The sequence below is a fragment of the Heloderma suspectum genome, chromosome 8 (genome assembly GCF_057233095.1).
Source record: "Heloderma suspectum isolate Gila_16-S chromosome 8, 16-S_ref, whole genome shotgun sequence".
In the NCBI taxonomy this organism is placed as follows: Eukaryota; Metazoa; Chordata; class Lepidosauria; order Squamata; family Helodermatidae; genus Heloderma; species Heloderma suspectum.
The window spans coordinates 18,106,991-18,128,190 of record NC_139465.1 but is presented as its reverse complement, the minus strand read 5'-3'; the positions used below and the strand labels follow the sequence as shown (position 1 = coordinate 18,128,190).

General features: G+C 42.0%; 1 protein-coding gene and 1 long non-coding RNA gene across 2 annotated transcripts in view; one reads left to right on the top strand and one right to left on the bottom strand.

Moving 5' to 3' along the window:
• Window positions 1-21,200, top strand: part of LOC146338885 (uncharacterized) — a 42,017-nt gene that overhangs the window by 10,316 nt on the left and 10,501 nt on the right. The gene's annotated exons all lie outside the window — the stretch shown is intronic.
• The window catches only part of ITFG1 (integrin alpha FG-GAP repeat containing 1), a 172,990-nt gene continuing 157,439 nt past the window's right edge, over window positions 5,650-21,200 (bottom strand). The window contains exons 17-18 of the mRNA XM_084813044.1: window positions 10,214-10,331; window positions 5,650-6,770 (exon numbers count right to left, since the gene is read on the bottom strand). Of these exons, the coding sequence (XP_084669170.1) occupies window positions 6,711-6,770; window positions 10,214-10,331 (178 nt within the window). The 3' untranslated portion in view covers window positions 5,650-6,710. The remainder of the gene's footprint in view (window positions 6,771-10,213; window positions 10,332-21,200) is intronic.

Sequence of the window (21,200 nt, the reverse complement as noted above, 5' to 3'; positions counted from 1 at the left end):
AAGAGATGAAACTCATTTTTTACAGTTATATTGATGAAGCAATCCAAGTAATTGTAACGTACTTGTTTGTCTATATACTACCAACAAATATATCCCACGAATCTGTCAGTTTTATAATTACTTCGTGTTTAAAAGTGTTCTGCTGCAAAACACTTTTCAAATGTAGCATCCTAAAGGCTGTGAACTTCAATTTCTTCTGATGTTGGAAGCTCCATTTATTTTAGCTGAGACTCAGCTGGTACAATGCCGAAAGCTAGGATATGTATCCTATATACAAAACTACTCAGCACAAATCTAAAAACTGAAAAACAGTATTCAAAAACCAGCTAAAATCCTTGCATCACTATTTTAAAGAAAGAAGGGGTAGTTGTTCTCAAGCAGTGAACATTAGTATATAGAATATAAAACTTCTACGCTATCGTAATTCAGCCACCCCATTCTTTTCCCTCAAAAGTCTGTCACCTCAAAGTAAGACAAGTTGCACCTTCTCTTCTGTCTCAGCAGTTTAGCTGTACTCCTTTAATAATTCTAGGGAAGTATGAAAGTCACTTACCTTTTCGAAGGGTGATATTTGCGGTGGGGGAAGGGTGATACTTGAGGTGGGGGAAGGGTGATATTTGCGTACCTCCCCCTGAATTCCTACCCCAGCTGGATCCGCTCCACGGCGACTCCGTGGAGCCACTGGCTGGGTGCATCCGCACGGCAGGTCTGCAGACGCAAATGGCGGCCGGTGTAGCGGCCGCCATTTGCATCCCTTTGCTGAGCCGTGATAGGCTACGTAAATATTTACGTAGCCTATCACGGTTCAGCGAAGGGACGCAAATGCCGTAGCGGCTGCCATTTGTGTCCCTGCTTTTGCCGTGATAGGCTACGTAAATATTTACGTATGATCCAAATATACGCCCCAACCACAGATGCTGAAGAAGCAGAAGTAGATCAGTTCTATGAGGATCTGCAGCACCTACTGGATAGTACGCCAAACAAAGATGTTATTTTCATTACAGGAGACTGGAATGCTAAGGTGGGTAGTCAAACGACACCTGGAATTACAGGCAAGCATGGTCTGGGAGAACAAAATGAAGCAGGACATAGGCTGATAGAATTTTGCCAAGACAACTCACTGTGCTTAACAAACACTGTCTTCCAACAACCTAAGAGACGACTTTATACATGGACTTCACCAGACGGTCGACACCGAAATCAGATTGGCTACATCCTTTGTGGCCAAAGGTGGCGGACATCTATGCAGTTGGTAAAAACAAGACCTGGAGCTGATGGTAGTTCAGATCACGAATTTCTTATTGCACAGTTTAGAATCAGACTAAAGAGAATAGGGAAGACCCACAGATCAGTTAGATATGAGCTCACGAATATTCCTCAAGAATATGCTGTGGAGGTGAAGAATAGATTTAAGGGACTAGATTTAGTAGAAGGGTCCCGGAAGAACTATGAACAGAAGTTCACAACATTGTTCAGGAGGCGGCAACAAAAAACATCCCAAACAAAAAGAAAACCAAGAAGGCAAGATGGCTGTCTGCTGAGACACTGGAAGCAGCCCAAGAAAGAAGGAAAGCAAAAAGCAACAGTGATAGGAGGAGATATGCCCAATTAAATGCAAAATTCCAGAGGTTACCCAGAAGAGATAAAGAATTATTTTTAAACAAGCAATGCACGGAAGCGGAAGAAGATAATAGAATAGGAAGGACAAGAGACCTCTTCCAAAAAAATTAGAAACATCGGAGGTAAATTCCGGGGAAAAATGGGTATGATCAAAAACAAAGATGGCAAGCACCTAACAGAAGCAGAAGAGATCAAGAAAAGGTGGCAAGAATATACGGAAAATCTGTATAGGAAGGATAATAATATCGGGGATAGATTTGATGGTGTGGTCGGTGAGCTAGAGCCAGACATCCTGAAGAGTGAGGTTGAATGGACCTTAAGAAGCATTGCTAATAACAAGGCAGCAGGAGACGACGGTATTCCAGCTGAACTGTTTAAAATCTTGCAAGATGATGCTGTCAAGGTGATGCATGCCATATGCCGGCAAATTTGGAAAACACAAGAATGGCCAACAGATTGGAAAAAATCAACTTATATCCCCATACCAAAAAAGGGAAGCACCAAAGAATGTTCAAACTATCCAACAGTGGCACTTATTTCACATGCCAATTAAGTAATGCTCAAGATCTTGCAAGGTAGACTCCAGCAATTCATGGAACGAGAATTGCCAGATGTACAAGCTGGGTTTAGAAAAGGCAGAGGAACTAGAGACCAAATTGCCAATATCCGCTGGATAATGGAGAAAGCCAGGGAGTTTCAGAAGAACATCTATTTCCGTTTTATTGGCTATTCTAAAGCCTTTGACTGTGTGGATCATAACAAATTGTGGCAAGTTCTTGGTGGGATACCAAGTCATCTTGTCTGCCTCCTGAGGAATCTGTATAACGACCAAGTAGCAACAGTAAGAACAGACCACGGAACAACGGACTGGTTTAAGATTGGGAAAGGAGTACGGCAGGGCTGTATACTCTCACCCTACCTATTCAACCTGTACGCAGAACACATCATGCGACGTGCTGGGCTTGATGAAGCCAAGGCTGGAGTTAAAATCACTGGAAGAAACATTAACAATCTCAGATATGCAGATGATACCACTTTGATGGCTGAAAGCGAGGAGGAGCTGAGGAATCTCATGACGAAGGTGAGAGAAGAAAGTGCAAAAGCTGGGTTGCAGCTAAACCTCAAAAAAACCAAGATTATGGCAACCAGCTTGATTGATAACTGGCAAACGGAGGGAGAAAACATGGAGGCAGTGACAGACTTTGTCTTTCTAGGCGCAAAGATTACTGCAGACGCTGACTGCAGCCAGGAAATCAGAAGATGTTTACTTCTTGGGAGGACAGCAATGACAAATCTTGATAAAATAGTGAAGAGCAGAGACATCACACTGACAACAAAGGTCCGCATAGTGAAAACAATGGTATTCCCCGTAGTAACCTATGGCTGCGAGATCTGGACCATAAGGAAGGCTGAGCGAAGGAAGATAGATGCTTTTGAACTGTGGTGCTGGAGGAAAATTCTGAGAGTGCCTTGGACTGCAAGAAGATCAAACCAGTCCATCCTCCAGGAAATCAAGCCAGACTGCTCACTTGAGGGAATGATATTAAAGGCAAAACTGAAGTACTTTGGCCACATCATGAGAAGACAGGATACCCTGGAGCAGATGCTGATGCTAGGGAAAGTAGAAGGCAAAAGGAAGAGGGGCCGACCAAGGGGAAGATAGATGGATGATATTCTGGAGGTGACGGACTCGACCTTGGGGGAGCTGGGGGTGGCGATGGCTGACAGGAAGCTCTGGCGTGGGCTGGTCCATGAAGTCACGAAGAGTTGGAAGCGACTGACCGAATAAACAACAAATCATGGCAAAAGCGGGGATGCAAATGGCGGCTGGTGTAGCGGCCACCATTTGCGGCTGCAGCCTGGCAGCGGCTGGAGCCGCCGGAGCCGCTGCCGCCAGAGCTGCATCCAGGTAGGCTCCATTTCGCGGGGCTTTCGTGGGATGGTGGGGTGGGTTGCTCCGTTCCGCCACAGATTCTGGGGGGCCAAATTCAGTGGAATTTGGCCTCCCTGGGATCCATGGCAGAATTCTCTCACATCCCTAAATATTTCCAATAGCTTTCCTTGTGCATTGTCAGTGATGGGGAGATAAAAATAGCTCATTACAACATTACTTCTATATTTGGAGTGTATGGCAGGGAACTGTGCCAGTCCCAAACCACTAGAGCAACTAATAGGCAGTGATAGTGGTGCAACATGGAAATAAACTCTAGCAAGTGTTGACTAGTATTCATGACAATGGCCTGTGACAACTAGAGGGGAAAAATGAGCTCCAGTTCTGATGCAAATGTGTACTTATTTCTCTCTTGCTACCGTCCTATGAAGTGCTGAGGCTGGGGCAGACGTAACGCCCAACAGCCATGATGGGGGAGGAACCATAGCTATGGGCAAGCCTGATTTAAATGAACTCAGATTCAATTCCTGGCATCTTCCTTTAAAATAAATTTAGACCTGGGGAATACCAATACCTGAGACCTTGGGGAGCTGCTGTCACTAGATGATACTGAGCTAGATAGCCCAACGGCCTGAGCACCTCGATACAAGGCGGCTTCATATGCATCCTGTCTCCTCATCTCAAATGCCAACTTTGATCCTCCTTTTACAGGTCAATGGCAAGATTAATCCAGTATTTGATACAGGTGGCCGACACGTATGTCGTATTGAAATGAAACACCATTTAGTTCCACCTTTTGTAAAGTAGGCCAACTTGTTGGACTGAATCAGCCTTGGCTGCCCTGATGGATGACCTTCTTTGGGAGTGAGACAGGAGAGCAAGAGCCTGTTACTTCTTCTCGATCTCTCAGCCACTTTCGATAGTGTTGACTACGGTATCCTAGACCACCTCTGAGTTGGGAGCACTTTTTTTTTTTTTGCAGTGGTTCAGCATTTACAGGGTTGGTTCCAGAGAATAACATTGGGCAACTGTGCCGCTTCCCCCTGGCAGTTGAACTACGTGGTGCCACAGGACACAATTTTGTCCCCAATATTGTATTATATCTGTATTGTATCTATATGAAGCCATTGGAAGTGGTCATTAGGAGATTTGGGGCAAGTTGTCACCAATATGCTGACACCCTGCATTATTTTGCTGTGACATCTGAATCAGGAGAGGCTGTGCATGTTTTGAACTGGTGCCTAGATGCAGTTATGGCTTGCATGAAGGTAATAAATTGTAGCTGAAACCTGTTAAGATAGCCTGTGGCTGGGCGGTTTCCAGGTCCAGGAATTTGGGTGCTTGCCTGTTCTGGATAGGGTTGCACTTCCTCTGAAAGAGCAGGTATGTAGTTTGGGGCTGCGCCGGGTTCCATCCTTGTCACTGGAGGCCCAAGTGACCTCAGTGACCTGGAGCATCCATTACCAACTTTGGTTGATACGCCAATTGTGCCTATTCCTGGATAGGGATAGCCTAGTCACTGCAATCTATGCACTGGTAGCCTCATGGTTAGACTATTGTAATGCACTCTATGTGGGGCTGCCCTTGTGCTTGGTTCAGATGCTGCAGCTAGTGCAGAATGCAGCAGCTTGGTTTCTCAGTGGAGCGCCGAGCTATACATATATTACACCCACGTTAAAAGAACTGCACTGACTGCTTATTAGCTACTGAGCCATGTTCAGATTTTGTTGCTGACATTCAAAGCCCTAAACAACTCAGGATACCTAGCAGGCCATCTTCCCCTATATACAGCAAATTGACCCAAGATCTTCTGAAGTGGCCTTATTGGTCATTCCACGACCAATAGCATGTTGTCAGGCTACGGCACATAACCAGGCCTTCTCAGCAGCGGCACCTATCTTCTGGAATGCTCCCCCATGTGTGGTCTAAGAGGCAGAAATTGTGGGGAGCTTTAGATGCCTCTTGAAGACATATATTTTATTCAAGCATTCCCTGACTTGTAATTGCACTGCTCTGGTTTTACTGTTCATGTAACATTTCTAATGTACTGGTTTTTATATTGTATTTTATTTTTTATGTAAACCACTTAGTAATCTTAGGACATCAAGTAGTATACAAAGTAGTTTAAACAAATAAACTTAATAGACACAGTTTATTAGGAATACAGGGTAACAGTTTCAAAGCATAATAAATCATAAATAAAACTCTAAGAATAAAGGAACTGCATTACATAACGTGCATTTCAAACATAATGGGAATCTCTTTGCTCATAGTCATGTAAATACAAAAATTTGATTTGGTTCTGCAACATAGCCTCAGGTAAGATTACATGAAAAACGTAATATAGCATAGTCCAGCCCTTAATCATAAGTCAATTTGGAAAGACGTACACTTTTACAAAATAAACTTCTTCTTGGACAATTCTCTCCCCAGCCATTCTTCAAGAACTTCACTTAGTGTTATTGGTCAAATGTTTTCATGATTAAGCTTCTGTGTAATTACATGATAACTACTACTAAGAATAAGTCATGAAAAATTACTTCATTTTAGAAAGGCATAATTTAAGATGTTGAATTATGTACCTGCATCTCCAGTTTTAATACACTAATAGCTCTTGTGATTTTATTACTTATTAGGGTGTTTTTACCTTCCAATTTAAAGCTTTTCCTCTCACTTGATTGAATGCAAAGATTAATACAAAAATAAGCAATCCAGAGCACTTCAGATCAAACACCCTGGAATACAGTCAGAATAACATGAGATGACTTATCTCATCTGACAATTTGCTGGACAGTAAATTATAAAAATGCAATTCACATTTTGGGAATGTATATGTGACAGGGCTTATTCAAGTGGCACTAAAAGGATTTTGCTCACTGGACTCACTTTCAATGTACATATAACTTCCTTTTCATGAAACATTGTACAGAGTATGCAAATGATGGAATGCATGCAGTATGATCCCACTACTAAAGCGGAATTTACAGCTTTGTTAAATAAAGAGAAAACAGTAAATATATACAACCAATTACGTGAAGGCCATGTGAGATAGGCGTGATTTTAACCCTTTACAAATAAATTAAAAACAACGCAACATTTACAAATAGCACAGCAACAATACCCTCTTCCTTACAGCCCTTTTAGGCTCAAACGTATTTTAGACCAAGCGAATGCTCCTTCATCCAGCTATTACGGCATGTCACATAGCATCAAAATGGAACCGGTGGGCTTCTTGTCTTTTCTCTCTGTCATCTGCTTTCTGGAAAACAAAACCAAATATTTTAAAGAACACAAATAGTTACAGTGGATGCACTTTGCGTTTTGATTACTGGAAGCAATAGACTATCACAGAACGACTTGCTAATTTATCATGACAATGATGATGGAAGGCTTTCTAAAAGCTTCAACAATTAGTACTTAAATAGATACCATTTTAGAGGAGCACTCTTTTCAGAAATGGCTGCCAGAGTTAATGACCAACTCTTTTTAGTATTAATGGACCAACAGTTTGGGCTGGTCTATTACATGCTTTGCTAGGGCAGTAAAGCATAAATGGCACATGAATGTACTATCATCTGCACTGCATATATATGCTAAGATCTGAGGGAAAGTTCCAAAGCTGCCACATCTGGTATGCCTGCTCCAGCCCTGTTTTAGAAACATTCTCCCTCAAATACTATTAATAAAGTGTGGCTCAAATGATCGTTGTGGGTATAGCAAAGCAACCAGCATCTTTGAAAGTAAGGGGAAAGTACACATTCCCAGGAAAGATAAAATAAATATTTGTGAGTATATGACTGACATGTCCATGGTCTCAACAAAACAAGAAGCATATAGTCTCTATCTAGGTTTGGATGTGTCTTCTTTTGCAGTCTGCTGTCTTCCATATTCCTGGGACCATCTGTCCAGTACAAAATTTCCTATAAACATTCCTTTCAAGGGTTTACTAAACTAAGAACAAACTTACACCTGCAACTAAGGAGAAGTCTGATGCAGGAAGAAACATGACAGTTGTATCTTAAGGTGTTTTGTGAAAAGTGTTCCTTGCCTACCTCACCCTTATCTGACAAGCTGTTCTTGCTCTCTAAGTGCACAGTGGCCCTTCTTGTTGAATTGACTATGCCCTTCTGGATTTTACTGTCAGGACTTTATCTTTCAGGGAAAAACAGTGCTTCTATAAAGTGTTATCACACTCTGGCTTCTTGGCAGTAACATGCTCGTGTCGCTAAGGCTCTCTCAGTCTATAAAAACAGTCTATGACAGGTTCCCATCTACCCTACCCGCTATGCCAGCAAATTCACACTGCATAATGCGCAGCACCCTCCCATGCCTGACTTTGCTCCATTCAAACAGTAATTCCACGCCAGTCTCTCTTGCATGGCATTTTGAAAAGGTTATCTGTGATACTTTTTCATTTAACACAAAAGTCCAGAAACAATATATAGATATTTGTGGTTTATATGGATACATTTCTCTGTTGTATCCTAACTCTTACACACAGAAGTAAAAGATGTAACTGAAACTGTGCTTAAATGTTGGTTTTAAAGCAGTTCTACAGAATTTTAAGAAGTGAGGTGGCACCCCACATGCCAAGTTCCCCAAACATCCCTGATTTCCCAGAAATTTTGCAGTGCCCAGCTTCCACATGGTTCTTCAAAATATGGACTTTTCTGTACAGTGAAATCGATTTCAGTGAGTGCCACTAAGGTAGCTAGGGATCATTATCCATTTTAGAGTTTAGGGGTGAGAGATATCCCCAACCAGTAAAAGCGCAGTTGTGCTGACTTGGTGCTGTATGCCAATTCAAGTGCCATCCTGAGTATTTCGTTGTTGTTTTGTACCTTCAGCATCTGTTTTTTGTTAATATTTTTCCAGGGTTCATGACAACAGCCTTACTAATTTTCAAATGTGTGCAAAACCTTTCTAGACACTTAACTAGGCTGTTTTGTTTCAAAGAATACCGACAAGCAACAGCAAGTCTAAAATGCAATAATTTTGACAGTTATGATTACGGCTTGGCTAGGCAGCAGTGCTTATTGGCTACCCTGCTGGCTAGCTGTTAGCTGTGAATGGAGAGCCATATGAGAAACTGGGACACATTTTTCTTTTGTGGCATGAAAAGAAGCTTTTCAAATGGCTTCTGCAGATCAATGCATTTCTATGGAGTAAAACAGTCGGTTTTGAAACTTGTCAATAAAAAACTCAGCAAGGATACAATTCAGAGGGGTGAAATCCCTTTGTATTGTAGCCCAACTGAAAAAAAGGAAGCGTGGTTTAAATTTCATTCACTGACAGAGCCACATTGTTCCCAGTACCTTTCAGTTAAACTGTAGGCAGAGCAAGACATCCAAGGCCATGGTCACACAGACACTTCCAGTTTAGCAACGCTTTAAGGCACTTTTCTTCTTTTCCCCACAGAGGCCTCCTACAGTAGACTCAGGTGACAGAAGTGACTGTACCACTGTAGAAGGCGGATACTATTTTTGAATGGTCCTCCACTTGAAGCAAATAAAAAAACCAGGCCATTGGGGAGAAAGGTTCTAGTGCTGCTATGCTCCGCTAGTTTTCTATTTACTGGGTTTGAAAAAAAATATTGAGCATTAAACTGTGATCCTACTTGCAATATTAAGTGATACGATCTACTGCTTATGGAAAAATGAAAGAGGCAGATACCAATAAATGAGATTAAATAAGCCACAACTTTACTGAAGGCAAGTGGCATGTATGCTTTGGCTAAGACCAAGTGTGGAGAGGGTAGTTTTAACCCCTCCCCTATGAGCTGCTCAGAGAGACTGGCATGGATAGCTAGGTGAAATTCCTCTTTGGCCCCACAAAGCTCAGACCACAAAGCTTTGGCTCAGGCCTTGATGGGTGGTAACCTATTCCCTATGTGGGAAGAGACAGGAATTAAGTGGCTACCGTAAACCTATTGTCTGCTTACAACTCTGCTAGGAAGTAGCCTATCTTCACAGTCTTGAGCGGCAGCCCCACTACAAGAGCCCTGTAAGTGACCTGCTATCCTCATCTCAGCCAAGATGGACCTCCTGGGCATCTTCCCATTCTCACAGAAGCTTGTGGATACGATTCTACAGAAAACAGAGCAAAGGAAAACTGGGATATGTTCACATGAACAAGTTCCTCCATGTGGAAAATGTACGGTGTGTAAACCATACAGAAGCGAAACACGTCCTACTGAATAACTCCCACAAAAGTACCTGATGCAGGGCAAGATCCTCTCTTGATAAGACCTAAACCGTATGAATGATTTATACTGTAACATGCCATTCTCCTCTAAACTGAAACTCAAAGGCCACAGCTTATGTCTAAACCTGCCTTATACCATCAGATCACTAGTATATCTAGTCTATTACTGTCTACTCTGACAGGCAGTGGCTCCCTGAGGTCTCTGCTAGATACCTTTCCCAGCCCTGCTATCCAAGATCTTTTTAACTGGAGATGATGGGGATTGAATCTGGGACAATTTGCATGTTCTGCCATGGAGCTGTGCTTCCTTGTACCACACACTATTATTTTCCCAGTTGGTTAGTGAGAAAATTACTTGAAATCATCATGTTTAAAATGGTAACTTTTCCCCAAAGTAATAGGCTTAATAAAAAAGGAAGATACAGAGTTTATTTCAAAATGCTGTATCGTCTGGACTTGTGGTAAGAAAGACAAACGTTTGCAACTAATCAAGCTTACCTTCTCTTGCCAATGCAATATGCCGATTATTGCCAGGATGAAGACACAAACCCCAATTAGAGCGATAGCTGTTAGCAATACAATGTTACTTGGGGTCAAGTACAGCTTGGCACTCCAGCTGTGGGAAAGAGAAGAATCCAACAAAAATCAGCACCTTGCCTATAGAGCTGACAACAAGATAGTCCATGTATATTATGGAAAGCAGAACGATAAAAAGATGCATTACTATCGGCGTATTTGATATAGATTTCCCAGTAGTAATGTATGGCTGTGAGAGCTAGACTATATGGAAGGCTGAGCGCAGAAGAATTGATGCTTTCAAACTGTGGTGCTGGAGAAGACTCTTACGAGTCCCCTGGACTGCAAGGAGGTCAAATCAGTCAATCCTAAAGGTAATCAACCCTGACTGCTCGTTGGAAGGACAGATGCTGAAGCTCAAATATTTTGGCCACCTAATGCGAAGAGAAAACTCCCTGGAAAAGACCCTGATGCTGGGAAAGATTGAAGGCAAAAGGAGAAGGGGATGGCAGAGGATGAGATGGCTAGATAGCATCACCGCTGCAATGAATATGAACTTGAGCACACTCCGGGAGAGAGCGGAGGACAGGGCGGCCTGGCGTGCTATGGTCCATGGGGTCACGAAGAGTCGGACATGACTTAACGACTGAACAACAACAACAAATTTGATATAGAAGTTTAGTGTGTGTAAAGTAATACCACCTCTCTGCTCCCCTGCATGGCACATCTGTCATGTCAGTAACATTCTGACTTCCATTTTTGTGTGATGACTCACTGCAAGGTTGATGTTTGCTTTTGGACAATTCATTGAGAAAATAAAAGATTTGGGCAGCAGGAGGTAGCAGGGAGAGAAGATAATCTTCTGTCTCTTAGTTTCTTGGCAGGAAAGGCTGCATGTTTCAGGAATGAACTGTGTCCATGATATGAAGCAGTACACATAGAAGGAGAAATAGGTGTATTTCTCTAGCTCTTATTTAACTGGGTTCTTTATGTACAGAAATTTACACTGCAGTAAAATTTCTTTCAGAGGTCTCAGCAGAGAAGAATATTGGTTATATGTACCAAAATAGAGAAAAGCAACCTTATCCTTCATCCTTACAAATGTCACTTTTCAGGCTATACCGTTATGCTTCAAGTTCATAAGGTTACATATGCACTACAGTATGCTAATGTCTGGATCGCGAATATTTTTCAAATATGGCTAAAATGGTGAATAGACTTTGGAATCCAGAAATCTTATGATAGGAAAATAGCATACCTATGAATTCTTTAATTATCTGCGTGGTGGACTAAAACATAGCAGGACTGGAAGTGCTATTGTGGTGTGTGTTTAATTGCTTGGCAAATGGCTCAATTGATTATTGGAAGTTCATAAACAATAAGTCGATGTAAAGCTGCAAGACCGCATTTAGCCCATCATGTGTTATCTTGCTCTTTGCTCAGAGTACAGGCTGTTTGATATTGATTTGACTTAACGTGTTTCAGCAAAATGAAGTCTAGCTGCCCCATTCATGGAGAATGATTTCAACTCAGGTATATAGGAAATAACACCCTGATAATAAACCCTTCAGGAGATCATTTTAGATACAATCTCCAACCTCTCTCCCCATTCTGTAGTTAAGTCCTTTCTCTTTTTTGAGGGGGTGCTGGTGTGCTGGAAAGGACCAACTATCTGCTTCTGTAATCTCTTCTTTAGGTTTTGCTGTGGAAAGGAAGAATTGGGCCTCCAGGATTAATAACTAGCATGTTCCTTACACAAAACACCACCCTCCCCAAAGACCCAAACAGTAGTCATTCTCTACAGGTTTTTGCAGAATTGTACACTTGATTTCATTCCATTTAGAGACTTACTTGAAAGAGTATATTTACCACCCTACCCCTTACACAAAGGAGGCCCTATTAATATTATGTGTTCTCCTGACTTCGTGGTTTATCTTGGAAAACCTAATTAATTTCACAGATCATAATTAGAAAGCAATGAAAATTTTGCACACTTGTTACCAGTCTGACCAATGCATTTACTTTTGAAATCCTGCCAACCTTGTTTTGATTGATTTACACAGAACAAACAAAAATGAACTTTTAGGTTTAGATACTTAAAAAAAAATCCTTCTGTTTTCATCAGAATTTGGGCATATGTGAAGGGGAATTAGCTATGATGATGTAAATCCATTACCAGACCTACGAATGGGGCCATTTCACACACAGTTGAATGTTATCAACTGGGAGTGAGCAAGTAATAAATGATGAAGTCATCTCCACTAATAAAATGTTATACTGTGATAAGAAAATCCTGCCTGTGGTGGCTTATTCACATATGCAAGTCCCTACTTGGTCAAATGAGGAAACATGCATGTGTGAATCACCCTAATGAGATTAAAGTAGTCGATTTATAGCATACTGCTGCTGTATAAGGTGTTAACAGATCAGGCCTCTTCAGCGTTGTTGTTGGTAAAACAATGTTGCAGGAAAGATATATTTGTCAAAACTCTCAGAAAATTCATTTCCATCATACTTTCAGTTCTTTATACAGAGTTTTCTCATTGGACTTTACATCATATCTAGATTCAATATACATAAGAAGAGCACTATCCATACAGGAAATATTTCAAATCTGAAGCCAGTGTTTTTCCTGTGTTTTTAATTTATATCTGTATTATAGGTTGAGCATGTCTCATTTAGGTAACCAGGTGAAGCAGGAGGAGAGAAGATGCAGGGAAGAAACACGGACAGATTTGCCTAGTCTATGGAATTGGTCATTTTCCCCCCTTATCCCATATTCTTCTGTATTGGTTTAATGCTATTCTCCATGGGTACATCTTTTGCAAAAACTCGCAAGTTAGCAGCTCCATAACTTGCCCTTATCATCAGTACTTTGCTACACAATATCCAAAGTTATGAAAAAAAAAATTACAATTTAGCATTTATTGTCTATGAATAAAACACAATTGACATTTGCACATGGGGTTAATTTGTAGCCCATTTAATTTAAGTAACTGAGGTATAAAACTACCCGTTTATTTTAATTTTTTCTTGCAAAATTAAGTTTTTTATTTATTATTACATTTACATCCCAACTTTTTTTTCTTGAAAGAACCCAAGGTGTCTTATATAATCCTCCTCAGCTCTAGTCTATCCTCACAACAACCCTGTGGGGTAGGTTAGGTGGAGAATCACTGACTGGCCCAAAGTTACCCATTGAGCTTTATGTCTGAGTGGGGACTAAAACTCAGATCTCCTGAGTCCCAGTCTAACACTCTAACCACTACACTACACTGGTTTTCTTCAAATGACCCTGAAAGGTGTTACCAACTTAAAGTATCTTCATGATCACCTAGCACAATACTTTTTGTGTGTTTTTTTAAATTTTTGCTGCATTTGTATCCTGCCCTTCCTCCAAGGAGGTCAAAACAGCTTACATTCTTTCTTACGAGGTGAGGTTAGCGAGGGATGCTAAAAACAACAAAAAGGCTTTCTTCAGCTACGTGCATAGTAAAAGGCAGAGGAAAGAAATGGTTGTTCAGCTATTAAATAAGGATGGCAAAATGATAACAGATGACAAAGAAAAGGCAGAGGTGCTCAATTCCTACTTTGGCTCAGTCTTCTCCCAAAAGAGGGTCTATGACCCCCCTGGCAAAGGCGAAGTACAGGCTGAAGGGGCAGGATTGCAGCTTGAGATCGACAGGCATATGGTCAAGGAACACCTCATTACTTTGAATGAGTTCAAATCTCCAGGGCCAGATGAACTGCATCCTAGAGTAATAAAGGAACTGGCAGAAGAACTCTCAGAACCGCTGTCTATTCTCTTTGAGAAATCATGGAGGACGGGGGAAGTGCCAGATGACTGGAGGAGGGCTAACGTTGTCCCTGTCTTCAAAAAGGGTAAAAAGGAGGAACCTGGGAACTACAGACCAGTCAGTCTGACATCAATCCCTGGGAAAATTCTGGAGCAGATCATAAAGCAATCCATCTGTAAGCACCTTGACAACAATGCCGTGATTACTCGAAGCCAACATGGATTTGTCAAAAACAAGTCCTGCCAGACAAATCTGATCTCATTTTTTGATCAAGTCACCTCCCTTGTAGACCGTGGGAATGCTGTAGACATCATATACCTCGACTTCAGCAAAGCTTTCGACAAAGTGCCCCATGATATCCTGATGAGCAAACTTGCTCGAAGTGGGCTAGATGAAACAACGATCATGTGGATCCACAGTTGGCTACAGAATCGGACTCAAAGAGTGCTTATCAATGGGGCCTTCTCAAGCTGGGGAGAGGTAACGAGTGGGGTACCGCAGGGCTCAGTCCTGGGCCCAGTGCTCTTCAACATTTTTATTAATGACTTGGAGGAGGAGGTGCAGGGAATGCTGATCAGATTTGCAGATGACACAAAATTGGGAGGGATAGCTAATACTTTGGAAGACAGAAACAAAATTCAAAGTGATCTGGATAGACTGGAGTGCTGGGCAGAAAACAACAGAATGGCATTTAATAGGGACAAATACCAAGTTCTGCACCTAGGAAAAAGAAACCAAATGCACAGTTACAAGATGGGGGATACATGGCTCAACCACACTATGAGCGAGAAGGATCTTGGAATTGTCGTCGATCACAAGCTGAATATGAGCCAACAATGTGATGTGGCTGCAAAAAAGGCAAATGCTATTTTGGGCTGCATTAATAGAAGCATCGCTTCCAAATCCCGGGAAGTACTAGTTCCCCTCTACTCAGCACTGGTTAGCCTCATCTGGAGTACTGTGTCCAGTTCTGGGCACCACACTTTAAGAAGGATGCAGACAAGCTGTAGAGGGTTCAAAGGAGGGCAACAAAGATGATCAGGGGACTGGAAACAAAGCCCTATGAAGAGAGACTGAAAGAACTGGGCATGTTTAGCCTTGAGAAGAGAAGACTGAGGGGAGATATGATAGCACTCTTCAAGTACTTGAAAGGTTGTCACAGAGAAGAAGGCCAGGATCTCTTCTTGATCATCCCAGAGTGCAGGACACGGAATAATGGGCTCAAGTTACAGGAAGCCAGATTCCGGCTGAACATCAGGAAAAACTTCCTGAGTGTCAGAGCAATACGGCAATGGAACCAATTACCTGGGGAGGTGGTGGGCTCTCCCACACTGGAGGCCTTTAAGACGAGGCTGGACAGCCATTTGTCAGGGATGCTCTGACTTGGATTCCTGCATTGAGCAGGGGGTTGGACTCAATGGCCTTGTAGGCCCCTTCCAACCCTACTACTATTCTATGATTCTCCTTTTATCTTCACATTAACCCTTTGAGATAGCTTAGGCTGAGAGATAATGACTCACCCAAGGTCACGCAGTGAGGTGGCCAAACATGGATTAGAATCCAGGTCTCCCTAGCTGTCGTCAAATAATCTGTCTCTTGCATCACACAGGCTCTCCAGTTGCTGAATTGTGGCTTATTTTCAATGCTTCTTTCAACTCACTTTGAAAAGTGTGAACTGCCAATAATGACTTAAGTATTCTTAATAACTCACCATAATAGATAGTAGAATTGCACCTTCTAAAGATATCTTCTCGTTTCGGAGCTTGGGTATACAGAACTATCTGCTCCTAGAACATCTGTTTAGGAGCTTCAAGTGGGTCAATATTTTTTTCAGGGAGCAAGGAAGCAAGTTCAGAGTTGCTGTTGGCAACTTGTCTAAGATGACTTGACCTATGCTGTACAATCAGACAACATAAGGATTTGGGACCCAGGTTCCCAAGGGAGTGCCTCCCCCATTAATGGCCAACTAGGGTCCTCCGATCTGCAGAAGATGTACTGCTCGCTGTCCCCACCCTCTTCACCGCCTTTATGGGGAGGACATGACATAGGGCATTCTGAGCGGTGCCCCCACCATTTGTGGAACTCCCTCCCAGAAGAGGTGTGATTAGCCCCCACTGTAAATAAGTTTGGCTTCTGACTTGTTTCCTTCTGTGCCTCTCTAATAGATTGTGATTGTCATGTGTTAACTGTTTCATTTTAATAATAGGATTTATTTTTGTTTTATTGGTATTTGTATTATCAATATTTGTAAGCCGCTCTGTGCTCCTGCTTTTGAGGAATAGTGGGTTATAAAAACTGTGAATGAATGAATGAATGAATGAATAAATAACAAGCATCTCCCCCAGAGATGCAGCCACATTCTACAAGGGAACTAGAGAGCGTTGGCTATTGGGCGGTTTATAAATGTAATAAATAAATAAACAAAACACTACCCTTGTTTGCATGGTTGTGGCATGCTTAACAAGCAACCGTGACTTGTTAACCTCGCCGTGCATGCCTGTCAGATTTCCCTAATTACCCTCGCTGCTGCGGCTTGCAGTGTCATCCAATTCTGGCTGGCATGGCTTGTTCGAGGGAACAGCAACCCTCAAATAACCCAAGGGCTGTTGTTGGGTTATTTGAGGCTTGCTGCCCCTGCCCCCTAATAAGCCATACTGCCTGGGTTTGGACGACATGGCAAGCTGCCCCAGCGCGGGTAATTAGGGAAATCTGACTGGCACACACAACAGGAGAAATAAGCCACCATGGCCTGTTTCCCTCGCTGCAATCATGTGAACTAGCCCATTAATTAATTAGTTTAATTAATCAATTAAGCTGATCTTGAAAATTACTAGAATTGACATTCTTTCACTTCCCCAAATCCTTGGTATTTCATTGCTCATTAATTTTAAAAATTGTTTCTTCATTTTGCTAGAACTTTCCATCCTTCCAGTGGTACACATGCCACTTCAAGAACTAAGATGAAAAGCTGAATAAGATATCCAGGGATATCCACGGAAGGAGAGAGGGATATTTTATAGATTTTGAATAACTACCTTTAGGAAAATAGAAATCAGATTTGCAGCTGAGTTCGTATTTTGCAGGTCACTTGAGTCTCATTGATAGGACTAGTCTGGTGTAAGCTGGTGACAGATTGCATCTCCCTTCTGCATAGCTACTCTCAACTGCCATGTGATTACATTATTAAAAAGCAAAACCGCACACTCTCCCTCCATTTTTTCCAAGTGTAGCTGGTTTATTTCAAAAATTAATAACATCATGATCTCTCTAACTACAAGCATAGTTTTGTTTAGGAATATAATAAAGATTTATTGACCATTGAGGTCAGCTTCTGTGATCAATAAATCTTGAAACAGACTGAAAACTGAAATCAATATGAGTTTTATAAAATGCATAAATCTGGGACAGCATTCCTTCAGAATACACCAGGAGCAAAATAAGAGATTAACAACTAAAAATGCATTGGTAGGAAGAAATGGCATTACGCTGAAATCTCTTAAAATATCAGCACCACAATATACTTGATACTAATTAAAAGGAGCACTATCACAGCTCACTGCATTGCTTTGACTAAATGAGATGCTGTAACAGTCTCTCTTATGATTCTTATTGTATCTGGATTCAGTAAAGCTTGAACTGGATTACAGAGTTAACTGAATGCGTTTAGATATTTTCACATGGGGATCAATAACACGATAGGTATAACGCTTTACTGTATTTGGTGAATATCATGTGAAGTAGCAAGATGTATTACCTTTATTTAACTATATCAATTTTCATATCTACAGTACAGTATTTCTAGAAGTGATGTGTTATTCTTCCACCTGTAATACATGGCAAGATGTTGACTGGGTGGAGATTGAGCACTTAAAATTGTTCTACTCTTTCCACCATCTTGCTGTGCACTTACGAACTGCATATAGCCTGAATTGAATGAAGTTTTTTTAAATTGAATGAAGTCTTGATTTGTCCCTTTTTGGACCACATAAAATTACAGCTTGGTGTTGGCTGCTTACTGCTGTCCACGCTACCTAGTCATGTAGCTGTTTAGGTATATTCCTTAGTCTTCCTACAATTGTGAAACAATTGTTGGTTATTTGTTAAATACTGTATTTTGCACAATTACACATTTTGTATGTCCTTTTCAATACTATTTTTTCCCCCTGTTATAAACTTTTCTAAAGATTTGAGAGATAGGAACATGAACTGTGATACACATGACTGTTAAGCCTCAAACACATATGGGGTGAGGGTCAGGGTTATACTTTAAAAGTAGGAATGGAGTCCAGTTATGACTGGTCTTAACCTGTTTTTAAAGTCTTTTAAAAGGTGCCATTCACAAAAGCCAATTAACACATTTGATACTGGGAAAACAGGAAGAGACTGCTTACAACAGAGATGGCTTACACAGACACAGAGGTACTATTAACTTGGAAAGCTTAGCTTGCATTTCCTTCCTTCCTGCATCACCTCCTATGCCTCATGAAAAGCATTTTTTGAGGATCAGGGGATCATCTGGCATGGTGTTTAATATAGTGTAGGTGGCTGCAGCCAGAGAGGGAAACTGGCAAATTCAAGTCCTTCTCCTGATAGTTTAAATGCCAGTTTTAAACATTTCACAGTTGAATAAATGACTAGAAATCATGGGTGCAGTACTGCCCAAATAGTGCTGTTCCAAGTTCCTCTACTATTTCATGTGCAGCTTTGCCCTATTCTTTGCTGTAGTTCTAGCCACTAGAGTCTAGTGTCTAAGCAGGCCAGTACCAAAACAGTTAGGCTTGCACCGTGTCAGGTTCTCAAATTCAAAGGCTCACAAGTCACTGGGGCAAATGGGCAGGTGGGCTGGTGATACACAGGGAGAATCTGGGGGCTTCCCTCAGCAAGGAGCTATTTAGGCCAAATAGAGCAGATGCAGGAGCTTTACAGAAAGTGGTGGCAGAGGGTTAGCTCCCTGTTATCACCATATTCCAAAGACCTGGAGGATTCTGTACTGTGAAGATAATGGCCTGGCTTAAACTGCCGATATTTCCCCTCCAGCCAGCATCCTGATGGTGCAGGGCGCGGAGAATTAATCCGCACAGCGCTTTGTTTGAGCCCCATGGCACTTGGCACATCCCATGAAGAGAATAAGGTCAGAGCTGTCTCTCTTTGCCACTAAATGTAAGGGCAAATCCTCTTACTGCAGCTGTTGGCCAGTTCAAATTGGTTAGAGGCATTTAGGATGGGTTGCATTTGGCCAGACCCTCCTGATTTTAAATATTCTTCGCAGATGTTTCCTGTGTTCAGTGAGAGAAGCATTTCCCTAGAACTGGAGCAGCAGTGCCTGTGATTCCTGCTCCAGACGAAGGAGCAGTCCAGGGTCCCAGTGCCGGCCATAAGCCTGTTCCCATGCAGCAGGATATGGGATTTAGTCCTTAGTTGGTGATGGTTTAGTTTTATTTCACCATTCTTAAACTATGCACCACTTTATGAGCTCAACTATCTACGCTGCACCTCACTTTGTGTTTTTACTGTATGGGAGTACTCTCGCAGGTGCATGTAAGAGAGCTAAATATACACCACCACCTCCAAAGGAGGTACAGATCTTGCCAAGCCGCTCCTGGAGCCGTGCCATTCCTGGAAGCAGCAGTGCGTATTCACCCTTCAGTTTTTACACTCTTGTGTTGTAGAAGCAGGTTCGTTCCAAGATGGTATCAACTCTCCCTAATTTGTATGGAAACATGATCAAAGCTCCAGTTCGTAACTACAGAGCAGTCTGCTTGCCTGAACATCAGTGAAACAGTCAATGCTATTGACATGTAAATTGCTCCTTTGCTTTACAGTTGTAAAAGCCAGTCTGATGCAGAGGATAGTACAAAACTCCACGGGAAGCAATAGTTTCATCCTGCCTTCCTACAAGTGCAGTAACAGGTCATTTTTTCTCAATCATCTGTCCAGCTGATGGCAATTAGGAAGAATTTGTTCCATCATGTAAGCTTCTTCAGTTTTAGCATGCACTCTTAGTGGAAGGAATAATTTCTGTCAATGGAGCAGTGGATAAATATTTGCTAGTGGATTCCAGGGCAAATACTTTGGGGCAGGGGTGGGGTGAAACAACCAAATCATCACTCTTGGTTTAGTTTTTCTTGTGTTGTTCATTTCTTTTAATGAAAAGTGAGTTGGAAAGATTCTTTTCAGGGGGGCAAGGGAAGGGTGTGTGTGTGTGTGTATCTGAGAGAGAGAGAGAGAGACCAACCTGGTTTGCACAACACGATAAGCCACAGTGGGTTGTCACCATGGGTTGTTTCAGGATAGCTTGTAACGTCCAAACCCAGAGCAAATTTTTCATTGTGGGATGTTTTCCACAAACAAGCCACCCTGAGAACCCATGGCTTGTTGTTGGGTTGTTCAATGATGGTTTGTTTTCAAGGTGGCTTGTTGTGACATCTGAACCTGGCAGAGTGACTTGTTGGGAATGGCTAGAGAGCTGCCCGGCTAGAGCGGTGAAAACCCCTGCTGCTGCTCGTTATCTTGCTCGGCAGGCTGCCATCCCTCCTCATCACCTGTCAGTGCCCTCTGTCCTGTGCTCCTAAAGGTTGAGAAGAAAGGACACTGGAGAGTGTCTCGAATGTGTTCTCAACCTTTTTTCTCTTTTCAGTCTTGCTCAAGTGTGCACATTTGAAAGTCTGCTAAGAAATTTGCATAAAATCCCCCTCAGCTTTACTGCTCTGCCATTAAGTTTACATACATTTACCGATCCCACTCACTGCTCTGCCTTGGAATTTGAATATCTTTACTGATCCTGGTCACTGCTTTGTAACCCATATATATATCTAACAGCTAACAACAGAGACCAGTGGAAGGAAGTGACAGGCACGAAGGGCGGACGGGGCGGGAGGAGCTGAAAGCAGCTGGTGGCTGCAGGAGAAGGAGCTTTTCAGGTGGGTGTAGTTACTTCGGTAGCACATGAAGCAGCCTTAAAACAACAACAATGGTGTCTGCTAGCAAGGCAAGCTCTGAAGGAGAGGATGAAATTGATAAGGGCAGTGACAAGAGGGTGCTATCCGTATGTTGGACTAAATAGCAGACAGGAGGTCTTGTGTACCTGCGCATTTGCACAAGACACTGAATTAAAAAAAATATTTTAAAAAGTTTATGAACACATTGCCACATTCATAAGGGCTCAGAATATT